Raw genomic sequence first — 13,214 nt, forward strand, 5'->3', positions numbered from 1 at the left:
TTGGCTTTATGCAGGGCAGAAAAACAACAGATGCAATTTTCATTATAAGGTAACTAATTGAAAAATATAGGAATAAAGAAACACACTCATATGGTATTTACTGATCTTAAGAAGGCACATGATAGAGTTCCTCTAGAGATTCTGTGGTGGGAACTCAATAAGAAAGGAGTTCCTGGTGAATAGGTAAGGAATGTGCGAGATATGTATGAGGGAGTAACGATTAGTGTTAGGACAGGTGTGGGAGAGACTGATAAATTTCATGTGAAAGTAGGATTGCACCGAGGCTCCGTTCTTAGTCCTTATTTATTCTCATTAGCTTTGGACCAGATAACAGCGAAACTACAGGGTAGCATTCGATGGTGCTTAATGTATGCTGATGATGTAGTGTTAATAAAAAATAGTGAAAGAGACTTAAAACAAAAACTGGAACAGTGCAGACAAGCTCTGGAGAAAAAAGGTTTAAAACTTAGCAGGACAAAAGCAGAGAGTTTGGAATGTTCATTTAAAGATGGAGCTACCACAAATAAAATGATATCTTTAAATGGTGAAATTATTGTGAAAATCAATAGTTTTAAAGGCGCGTTTATACGTATCCAGTAACTGGCGCCAGTCGCACTGACACGACAGCGCTGGCATGGTAGTGGCATCATGTAAACACTTTTTGGCGCCAGTCCAGCGCTGGCTGCCAGCGCTGTCTCGAATAGAAAGGTGGTCTATTTTTCATGCCACTGGCATTCCAGTGAGACTGGCGCCAGTTACTGGATACGTGTAAACGTTACTTTAGTACCTAGGAGCGGTATTACAGAGTATTGGAGATGCATGCAGTAGAATAAGGGCGAATAAAGTGGAAGGAAGCGGGTAGTGTGTTGTGTGACAGAAAAATTCCAATGAAGCTGAAGGGAAAATTCTATAAAACAGCCATAAGACCGGCTATGATGTACGGAACTGAATGTTGGTCAGTGAAAAAGAAGACAAAAAAAAAGTGAAAAGAGTGACAAAAAAGGATAAAATTAGAAATGAGTACATTAGGGGAAGTCTAGGTGGGGCACCAATTCATGCCAACATAAGAGAACATAGGTTAAGATGGTTTGGTCATGTTGAACGTCGAGACGTTAATCATCCAATACGAAGAATTGCTGAAGTGCAGATTCCTGGAAGGAGTAGGAGAGGAAGACCAAAGAAGACCTGGGGGAAGACGATTAGGCAGGACATATTGGTAAAGAGGATTAATATTGATATGACCCAAGATATAATTGTGTGGAGAAATACAATTAGAGAAGCCGACCCCGCATAGCGATAAGGCAAAGGGAATGATTACTACCTGTGCCAACCAGTTAGACAGAGGTTCCAGTATACTGAAATCGGAAGTCAGAAAGCAATACAGCAAGCCAAAACAATAAAGCACTTGGACCAGATTAAATCCCTGCTGAGCTACTTAAACTTTTGAATGAGGAAAATATTACCTACTTAACCACTTTCTTTAACCAAATTTACAATGAAGGAAAAATATCAGATAATTGGTTGGAGTCACTGTTTATATCATTATTAAAAGAAAAGCAAGCCCAAAAATTGCAGCGATTTTAGACCAATCAATTTAATGAGTCACGTATTAAAATACTTTTACGAATTATACAAAACCGAGTAGAATATACCAATTGTCAGTGATGAACCAATAACAAAAGTTAACCATTTTAAATACCTAGGATGTTGGATAAACGAAACACTAAATCCGAATGAAGAAATTAAAACTCGTATAGAAATTGCAAGAGGAGCATTTATGAAACTTAGATCTATTCTGAGCAACTCTCAGATGAACTTACAACTAAGAATCAAGTTCCTAAAATGTTATGTGTATCCTGTATTACTATATGGATGTGAAACCTGGATCATGAAGGTTAACATGATGAATAAATTAGAAGCCTTTGAGATGTGGTCGTATCGTAGAATGCTCAAAATATCTTGGGTTCAACGCATTTCAAACACAGAAGTCTTAAACAGAGTAGGTCAAGGCGAAGGTGACTTAATGAAGATGATAAAAAAGAGAAAACTTGAATATCTGGGGCATATAATGAGAGGTAGCAGATACAGGATGCTGCAGTTAATACTCAATGGAAAGATCGACGGAAAAAGAGGAATTGGTCGAAAGAAATATTCATGGCTCCGAAACCTTCGTCAATGGACTGGCTTATCAGCAGATCTATTGTTACATGCCGCACAAGTTCGAGAACGATATCGGCAAATTGTTACGGAAGCTACCCACGCCTAAAAACTTGGGCACGGTACTTAAAGAAGAAGAAGAGTAGAATGAGTAATAAGCAATTTGGATTTAGAGATGGTCTAGGAATAGGTCTGGATCCCGCGTATGAAAAAAAAGTTGATTAATAGCAAGCTGAAAATTTGTTAATAGCTTAAGGGTGTTTAGTCGGATAAACTTTGATATATGGGAACACTGGAACAGGGGCAGTTTTAATTGTGAAACAGGTTAAAAATTTGGAACGGTCAGACCACGAAAACGGCACATTTATTTTGTCCGACAGAATAGACTTAAACTCTCCGAACAGAGATCAAACTTTCATGCAAAAATCAGACTGCTATTTATCACCTGTCATAATTCTTGTCATTTGACATATTCTACATGTTCCACTCATTAAAACGCCCATTTGGTGATAAATAGCAGTCTGATTTTTGCATAAGAGTTTAATCTCTGTTCGGAGAGTTTAAGTCTGTTCTGTCGGACAAAATACATGTGCCGTTTTCGTGGTCTGACCGTTCCAAATTTTTAACCTGTTCCACAATTAAAACTTCCCCTGTTCCAGTGTTCTCATATATCAAAGTTTGTCCGAGTAGACACCCTTAAGCTATTAACAAATTTTCAGCTTGCTATTAATCAACTTTTTTTTCATACGCGGGATCCAGACCTAGAACTAGAGAGACACTCTTTGAGAGAGAATGCATTCGACTGAGTACAACACGATACACTTTTCGATTGCCTGCGGGCATCAGGACTTGACCACTATGATATAAGACTCCTAAAATAAAAAATCCACAAGGAAAAAGTTTTCCTGTAGTTGGCTGTATACCATATAATACAAAAAACAGTAAAATCCTGTATAAAAGGTATATTTAAAATCCCTGAAAAGGGCCACATCAAAATCACATAACTAGTTTTCGACTGGTTTACCAGTCATCATCAGTGAGTACGGGCAATGTACGTGTTAACCACCAAGATATTGTTTAACAAAAATATGTGGGTCAAAGCCCAGTAAAAGTAGTCCGTCAAGGAAACATTGGTTTGAAATGCTACATTAAGCTAGGATGTTTAAAATATTTGGCTAATCTGCCCCAGGTAACATCTGAGCTGTGGATGTGACTTGTTTACATGTTGAAAGTATGACGGCAAGTCTAAAATACTTATATTGCAATCAAGTAGTCTCTATTCAAGTTGGAGATAGTCGTAGTGTTTTCTCACCCAGTATTTTTAATCTATACTCTGAAGAAATCTTTAGAGAGGCTTTGGATGGAAGAGAGAGTAAGACTGGGCGGAGAAGTAATCAACAAAATCAGATACGCTGACGATACAGCCATTCTTGCAGAAAATTTACAAGATCTCCAGACATTAGTAAATGTAGTAAGTGAAGCAAGTTATCGGAGAGGCCGTAAAATCAATATTTCGAAGACAAAGTGGATGGCAGTTGGAAAGTTTGATATGGATCAATGTCTGCTTTCTCTTAATGGAGAGACGATAGAACGGGTAAACCATTTTAAATACCTTGGCAACTGGTTAGATGTAAATTCTGACTCTGATGAAGAGATAATAACCACGATCGAAATATCACGTACTTAAGACTTTTATGACCTGGAATACAGTTCTATGTAATAGAAATCTGTCGATCAATATTCGCAAGAAACTCCTGAAATGCTATGTGTGGTCTATCTTATTGTATGGTTGTGAAATATGGACGTTAAAACCACAATGCTAAACAAATTAGAAGCATTCGAATTGTGGTGCTATCAACGAATCCAAATTATATCGTGGGATTCACACACTTCCAATGAAGATGTTCTTCAAATAATAAATTCAGAACTGTTGCCCATAAAAATCGTAAAAAGGAGAAAAACAGGATACTTCGGCCATATAATTGGGGAATCTAAATACCATCTAGTTAGGCTCATAATACAAGGAAAAGTGGAGAGAAAGAGATGGATTGGTCGAAAGAAACTTTCATGGTTGCATAATATTAGACAATTATATGGTTCCACAGTAGAAGAATTATTTCGATAAGCAGCCAATAGGGAAAGTTTTCAAGAACTCGTAAACATGATGACGGCCAACGTCTGAATAGGGACACAGTACCTAAAGAAGAAGAAGAAGTTTTCAATTGCATATGTTACAGGGATAAGATGAAGAAAACTTTCAAAGCAAACATTACTCTAATAGAAAATGATAGAATAAAAAAATTAAACATACCTTTACTTCCACCGGTAACCAATGCCGTTTTTCCTACCAAACAAACATCACTTGTGCAGGTAATATGTTCACAGTGTATATAAAACAAGACAGCTGCAAAGTAAATAAGTAAAATGCCGACTATACAACCCAACACAAAAAGTAGTGTCATGTTGGTAGTAAAAGTACAAATAGACGCAGTATCAATATTATAATATTTATTAAGTTTTCCTTGACTCTGATTTCCTTGACTCAAAACATTCACGATAATTTTTAGAACATAATAAATAATAGTACCTATGTAAGTAATATAACGATAACGGTATTAATTACTTAATTTTTGATTTTGGAACTATCAGAGGTGGGATCGCCAAAAGTTTCTAAGAGGTTTTTATAATTACATTAAACAATTTCTAAAAAATAAAAAGCTTTAAGAGAGCTTCACGATTATGCAAAATATAATTCTCCTACAAGGATTACCAAAAGCTACATCTACCATAATTATTATATTATCTCAGATTTTTCACCCCTTGACGTCTGCTCTTATTACTAATACGGGACTATCTGATCATGATACCTATACGAAGTTTACCATCTTCAGCAAACCCTCTTCGAAATACGAGGAGTGGATTTAGGTAGGATTTTTCCCGCTCGGAATTTTCGAAAATTCCATAATTTACGCTTAACTTCTGAGTGGCATTTTCCTTCTATGGCTGTGGACAATAATTTCAGTGATTTTTTAGATAAGCTTGTCTGTATCTTCAATAGGGCCTTTCCTTTAATTACAATTAAGCCAAAACATCGCAAACCCTGGGCTACCAAAGTTATCCGCATATCAGCCAAGAATATGCGTTCACGACTACTTATACAGAGTAAGTTTTATGTATGGAAACCTTAATTATCTCGGAAACGGCTTGCACGATTTTTATAGATTTTGGTGGGTAAGGGTTTTTTAATGCGGCCGATATTATAGTGATAATTACATTGTTGTCAGATCTTCCGTTTTTCTGAAGATCTAATTAACTTTCTTATTTCAACTGCGAAGTACACAAGTTTATATTCAAGCCTTATTTTATTAGTTACCAATAAGTAATTTGAGCTTGTTTCATTCTAAAATATTGTTTTTTAGTTGTTAATTTAGCCTGATCGCTCGTCCTCTCATATGCGCTTCATTAACAATAATTGTTAAAAAGCAATGTTTTAAAATGAAACGTCTCTGTGTAGTGTAAGTTCCATGTAAGAAAAAAGGTTGTGCCAAAAAATTTCATAGCCAGCCCCTAGAAGAAGGGTTTAGCTTGGATTTGGTTACTTCGGAGTTTCAAAAATAATATTTTTTATTTGTGTTTTTGAACCTTGAAAATCGTCATTATTCGATTTTTTTTCAGTTATAAATCGTTTATAACTTGAAAACGACTAACTTTAGAGAAAAATTACAAAATACCTTTTTTATTCCCAATGATCAAAAGAATGTAAAATAACGTCTACACGAGCCGAGAAAATTGATTTTTATAATTTGTTTAAAATTTTTTTTAAATAAATGTAGCAATAACTCCGAAACTATGACATTTAGGTATAGAGAATAAAACATGAAAAATAATCGGTATTTCTGAAGGACTTCAAAACGCAAACAATATACAGGGTGTTTTATTTGAAATAAGAAAGTTCATTAGATTTCCAGAAAACCGGAAGATCTGACAACAATGTAATTATCACTATATTATCGGCTGAATTATAAAACCCCTACCCTCCAAAATCTTTAAAAATCGTGCAAGGCGTTTCCGAGATAATTGAGTGTTTCTATACATAAAACTGGGAGACTTTAACGCTAAAGTTGGACAAAAGATGACACAAAACATCACCGGAAAGATCGGCTTGGGAGAGAGAAATCAAAGAGGTGAGCGTCTAATAGAATTCTGCCAAGAAAATGACTTCGTCATTACAAATACCTGGTTTCAACTTCCAGAAAGGCGTCTCTACACGTGGAAATCCCCTAAAGATGGACATCAAGGTAAAATAGTACGGAATCAAATAGACCACATCCTAATAAACCATCGATTTCGGAACAATATTAAAGATGTAAGAACTTACCCCGGCGCCGACATAAACTCAAATCATAATTTACTCTGCTCCAAAATACAAATTAAATTAAAGAAACTAACAAAGCCAACTAAGCCTAGTAAGATATATCTCGACCCCCTTAAAAACACCCAAACGCGCGAACACATAGCACAGCAGATAAATAGTAAAATGCACAGAATATCAAATATACCAAACGAAAACAGAACTATTAACGAATGTTGGTACGATATTCAAAACTCGATTTTAGAGGACGTAAGGGAATCTTTAAAAACACCTACAATGTTGGCAAAAAATGAATGGATGAACCAAGAAATTCTAGACTTGATGGAAGTTCGACGAAAATACAAAAATAGAAATATTATCAAATACCGTGAAATTAACAAACTCATAAAAAGGAAAATTAAACAGGCCAAAGAATCTTGGCTCGAGAATTCATGTAAAGAAATAGAAGACCTCCAAAAAAAGCATGACAGTTTCAACCTCCACAAGAAACTTAAATATACCTCCGGAATTAGAAAACAGAAAAATGCTCACGTATTTAAAACCGCAGACGGAAAAATTTGTGATCACGAACAACAGTGCAAATAATGGGAGAGACACATCAGTGACCTTTTTGACGATGCTTCTCGAGAAAATGCTCCAAATACTACCTGTGACAACCAATTAGAGAGAGGTCCCAGTATACTGAAGTCAGAAGTCATAAAAGCAATACAACAAGCCAAAAACAATAAAGCACCTGGACCAGATCAAATCCCTGTTGAGCTACTTAAACTTTTGGATGAGGAAAACATTACCTACTTGACTACTTTCTTTAACAAAATTTACAACGAAGGAAAAATACCAGATGATTGGTTGGAGTCACTGTTTATAACATTACCAAAGAAAAGCAGGCCCACCAAATGCAGCGATTTTAGACTAATCAGTTTGATGAGTCACACACTTAAGATACTTTTACGTATTATACAAAACCGAGTATTCCTTCTGTGCGAAACTAGAATGGGTAATAAGCAATTTGGATTTAGAAATGGTCTAGGAACTAGAGAAGCACTATTTTGTATGCGCGTTCTATTACAAAAAAGTTGTGAATTCCGAAAGAACGTTTATGTTTGTTTCATCGACTTCGAGAAGTATTCGATACCATGATGTATGATACACTTTTCGATTGCCTGCAGGCAGCAGGACTTGACCACTACGATATAAGACTGCTGAAATACTTATATTACAATCAAGTAGCCTCTATCCAAATTGGAGACAGTCGTACTGAAAAACTGCCGATAAAACGTGGAGTACGACAAGGTTGTGTTTTATCACCCACCCTTTTTAATCTGTACTCTGAAGAAATCTTTAGGGAGGCTTTGGATGACAGACAAGAGGGAGTAAGGCTAGGCGGAGAAGTAATCAACAATATTAGATACGCTGACGATACAGCCATTCTTGCTGAAAATTTACAAGATCTTCAGACACTACTAAATCTAGTCAGTGAAGCAAGCTATCGGAGAGGCCTTAAAATCAACATTTCAAAAACAAAGTGGATGGCAGTTGGAAAGATTAATATAGATCAAGGTCAGCTTTCTCTTGATGGAGAGGAGTTAGAACGGGTAAATCATTTCAAGTACCTTGGCAGCTGGTTAAATGTAAATTGTGACTCTGATGAAGAGATAATAACTAGGATCGAAATATCACGGAAGGCTTTTATGACCTGGAAACCAGTTTTATGTAATAGAAACCTGTCGATGAATATTCGAAAGAAGGTGCTGAAATGTTATGTGTGGTCTATCCTATTGTATGGTGGTGAGACATGGACGTTAAAAACCACAATGCTAAACAAAATAGAAGCATTCGAATTGTGGTGCTATCGACGAATCCTAAAGATATCGTGGGTTTCGCACACTTCCAATGAAGATGTTCTTCAAATGATGAATTCGGAACGTCTTCTCATAAGCATCATAAAGAGGAGAAAAACAGAATACTTCGGCCATATAATTAGAGGACCTAAATACCATCTGCTTCGCCTTATAATACAAGGAAAAGTGGAGGGAAAGAGATGGATTGGTCGAAAGAAACTTTCATGGCTGCGTAATATTAGACAATGGTGAGGCTGCACAGTAGAAGAATTATTTCGCGCAGCAGCCGATAGAGAGAGATTTCAGGAAATTGTAAGCATGATGACGGCCAACGTCTGAATACAGACACGGCACCTAAAGAAGAAGATACATAAAACTCACTCTGTATATCAAGAAATTTACTGACGTCCCTGTCACTGAATATATCACCAAGTACAGGGTGACCTATCTTAAAATTATCAAATCGGCTAAAGAAGCCCATTACCAAAATCGTCTGGGAAGCTCTAAAAGTGTTGCAAAAGTTAGTTTGTCCATAACAAACGATATTCGAAATAAAACTCACACAGCGCAAATACTTTCTCTTCCTTATTCTTCTTAAAGTGCCGTCTCCTCAATTGAGGTTGGCTACTACTGTTCAAAATTGAGCTGGAGTACTAAACTGGAGCTGGATATTAGTGAGACTAAATATGAGTTCCGCAATGGTATGGGTACCAGAGAGGCATTATTCTCCTTCAACGTGCTGACACAGAGATGTTTGGATGTTAACCGTCCTCTTTACGTCTGTTTTATAGACTACAATAAAGCGTTTGATATAGTAAAACATGATCGACTCGTGAAATTCTGAAAACTAAAAACCTAGATGAAAGAGATTTAAGACTAATAACACACCTCTATTACAATCAGCGAGCAATAGTAAGAATTGAAAAAGAAACATCTGAAGAAATGGAAATAAAGAGAGGAGTCAGGCAAGGCTGCATACTATCAGCTCTATTATTTAACGCTTATTCTGAAGAGGTAATGCGAGAAACTCTGGAAGATGAAACAGTCGACATAAGAGTAAATGGAGTCTTAGTTAACAATATCAGATATGCAGATGATACAGTAATAATAGCCGATAGTTTACAATACCTGCAAAGACTCATGAGTAAAATAGTAAGGTGTAGTAGGGAGTACGGACTCTCTCTCTCTCAATATCAAAAAGACGAAGAACAAAGTCCTATGTAGCAAAGATTTAACATTAGCTCTTAAAGTACTCCTAAAAAAATGTTATGTATACAGTGTACTATACTATGGAGTGGAATCATGGACGTTAAATGTAGAGAAAATGAGACGACTTAACGCCTTTGAAATGTGGACCTATAGAAGAATTATGATGGTTTCCTGGGTAGTTAGAGTTACGAACAACGAAGTACTGAGAAGAATAGGTAAAGAGAAGGAAGTTGAACTTACAATTAAAGAAAGAAAACTACAGTATCTCAAACATGTGATGCGGGGCGAGAAGTATGGCATCCTGCGACTCATAATGCTAGGAAAGATAGATGGCAGAAGCAGCATAGGAAGAAGACGAATTTCATGGCTGAAGAACTATTTAGAGCTATTGACTCAACAATTAAAATAGCTATGATGATTTCCAACCTCCGTAGCAGAGATTGCACTTGAAGAAAAAGAATCCGTTTTATTTATGATTCGTTCATAGTGGTTATATGCCTTTGTTCTTTTTTTTCCATGATTTTTAATACGTTAGTGTTCGTTACTTTCCTGTCTACAAGTGATTCTTTTGTTGATATTATTTTTTAGTTTTTTCAAACTTTTCTCATGTTATCGTTTTCTAAAATTTCATTCTCAGCAATCTTCTCTGATCTTCTTTTTCTGTATAAGTATTCCGTGGAATCTGATTTCATGATAATTTCTTATTTTACATTAATACTAGGCTGTGGTCGTTACCGTGAATGCCATTGCATTCTTAATATTTCTATACGGAGCAGAGACTTTGACTCTTCGCGCATGCGAGCGCCAAAAAATTGATGCCTTTGAGATGTGGTGCTGGAGAAGATTGCTGCGCATACCTTGGACAGCTCATAGGACAAACGTTTCCATTCTAAACCAACTCAATATTAAAAAAAGGCTGTCCACAATATGTCTGCAACGAATTCTGTAATTCTTTGGTCACGTGGTTCGCAGAGGTGACGACAGTTTGGAGAGATTAATTGTTTCTGGAAACGTTCCGGGGAGAAGATCAAGAGGACGATCACCAACTAGATGGTCTGACCAAATAAAGCATTCAGCTGGAAACTCATTCTGCGAAGCTCTTAGAGCAGCTGAAGATAGAGACCAATGGAGAAACATTGTTAGGAATATTGGAAGAAATCACGATCCTCAGTAATGGGGAAACGACAGGAGAGAGAGAGAGAGAGTGGTCGTTACCTAAGTATATCTGCAGAGTTGAGGCATGGATCTTTGTCCACGGGTGTTGAATCATTGAATCTGTATTTGTGTTGGTGTTTTGTGGTCAAAATATGTGTTGTTTAACTCGTTCTTGTACTTGTTGTAAGTTCGTTATTCATGCAGAAGTAAATCACCAATTTTGTTTTTGGACATTCTTGTTATGTTTTCGCTTAATTCCGTGTATTACTCGGTGGCTTATTCGAGCGGTAAAATCCCCAGTATTATCATCTTCCCTCTGACTTGTACTACTACTTATTGTAATTATTCATAAAACGTTTCCCTTGTTGTTTGAGGATTGCTATTTTCTGGACCGTATACTCCGGTAATTTTCAGATCTTCCTTCTCCATTCTTATCTTTCTTTTATTTTGCTACTCCACTGTAGATTAGTATCTACATATTATATTCATCCTTTGATGGTGGTTTTCCTTTCTTTGCTGTTTTCTGTAGATCGCATAATGCATAATATATATCTAGATATTTGTTTCTCTTTCAGTACTTTGGTTATTTCTTGGTGTCTTATGTTGAGCGATCTGGTGTTGCACGCAGTAATTATCATCTGCGTTTGGGATAGTTTTCTTTTGTCTTTATTTCTTGGCGTGGTCGTCTTCATTTTTTAATCAGTCTGGTTACGAAGCTTCACATTGTTTGTTTGAGAAGTATTCGTTTTTATGATTGATAGGTTGTTAACCTTGCCAATCACCCTCCACATCTTATCCGGGCTTCTGACTGGCTGTGGTAACCGCAGAGCTACTCGATCCACCCCGCAATTACACCAGGCAGTGTTATTAAAATGTCCTATAGCTTGTTTATATGTGGGCAGTTTGCCAACGTCGACTGCGCGGTTTACCTGTTTTACTTGATCTCACCCTAATGCCGCCTTTGAAGTTTCACCCTTCTTCTTCTTCTTCTTCACGTGCCATCTCCGCGACGGAGGTTGGCAATCATCATGGCTATTCTGATCTTAGATGCTGCTGCTCTGAATATTTCGGTTGATGTGCATCCGTACCATTCCCTCAAGTTACGCAACCACGAGATTCGTCTCGTTCCTACACTTCTCTTGCCCTGGATTTTCCCCTGTATAATCAACTGAAGTATGTTGTATCTCTCATTACGCATAACATGCCCCAGGTACTGCAGCTTTCGTGTCTTGATGGTTTCCAATATTTCCAGTCTTTTGTTGACTCTTCTCATGACTTCGTTGTTTGTTATATGCTCGGTCCATGATATCTTCAGGATTCTTCTATACACCCACAGTTCAAATGCTTCCAACTTTTTAGTAGTCCATGCGTTAAGTGTCCATGCTTCTATCCTGTAAAGCAGAGTCGAGAAAATATAACACCTTGCCAGCCTAACTCTCAAGTCTAATTTCAGTTCTCTTGCACAAAGTACCTTTCTCATTTTATTGAAGTTTTTTCTTGCTTTCTCTATTCGAACTTTGATTTCTTTGGAGTAATCGTTTATGTGATTAATTATTGTGACAAGATAGTTGTAGTTTTCTACTTGTGTTAAAGTTTTACCTTTAATTGTCAGGCTTTCATCATTATTTTGGGTTTTGATATCCTCATAAATTTAGTTTTCTTGATGTTTATTGATAATCCATATTCTTCTCCATACTCAACTATCTTGTTCATTAGCTTTTGAAGGTCTTTAAGGTTGTCTGCTATTATGATAGTATCGTCCGCATATCTAATGTTGTTAATTGGCGTTCCATTTACCTTTATTCCTGCTGTTTCTCCCTCAAGAGCTCTTTTCATAATTTCTTCAGAGTATGCATTGAGTAGTAGTGGTGATAATACACACCCCTGTCGGACTCCTCTTTTAATTTCGAACTCTTCTGATGTGTGTTCGTTAATGCGTATGTGTGCTTGCTGTTTATAATATAGATTTGTTATAATTCGAAGGAATTATAACAAATGAAGTTATAATTTCACCCTAATAATTTTCAATACAAGTTTCACCCTAATACCAAGAAAAACAGGGGGGAAACAGGTAAACCGCGCAGTCGACGCTGGCCCGCACACGGACAAGCCCGTACAGCTTGTCCAGATGAGGGCGGTTTGCCAACGTCGACGTCGCGGTTTAACTGAAAAACCCAGCCGCCGCGGTTCAAGTTGCCAAGGAACAAATGGAATCGTACATAACATGCAACCGCTTAGTTGTCTAACCGCGGCGGTTTTAAGTTTACTAGAGGAGGAATGGGACCCCCAGTCAACCGCTCTCGTGTGTACGATACAAACGTCGGGTAATCGCGGCGTCAAACGCTGGTAAACCGCCCACATATGAACAAGACCTTACCTAACATAAAAATACCCGACACTGGTTTGATTATTTTGTATAATTAAAAATGCGTATTATACGTTTTATCTTAATGTATATTACATGTTTTAAAGTTTTTTGT

At 36.9% G+C, this 13,214-nt stretch overlaps 1 protein-coding gene across 1 annotated transcript in view; it reads right to left on the bottom strand.

Moving 5' to 3' along the window:
- Positions 1-4,729, bottom strand: part of LOC126891095 (retinol dehydrogenase 12-like) — a 58,142-nt gene extending 53,413 nt beyond the window's left edge. The window contains exon 1 of the mRNA XM_050660303.1: positions 4,469-4,729. Within this exon, the coding sequence (XP_050516260.1) occupies positions 4,469-4,619 (151 nt within the window). The 5' untranslated portion in view covers positions 4,620-4,729. The remainder of the gene's footprint in view (positions 1-4,468) is intronic.
- Positions 4,730-13,214: the final 8,485 nt, after the last annotated feature.

This window comes from Diabrotica virgifera, chromosome 1 (genome assembly GCF_917563875.1).
Source record: "Diabrotica virgifera virgifera chromosome 1, PGI_DIABVI_V3a".
In the NCBI taxonomy this organism is placed as follows: Eukaryota; Metazoa; Arthropoda; class Insecta; order Coleoptera; family Chrysomelidae; genus Diabrotica; species Diabrotica virgifera.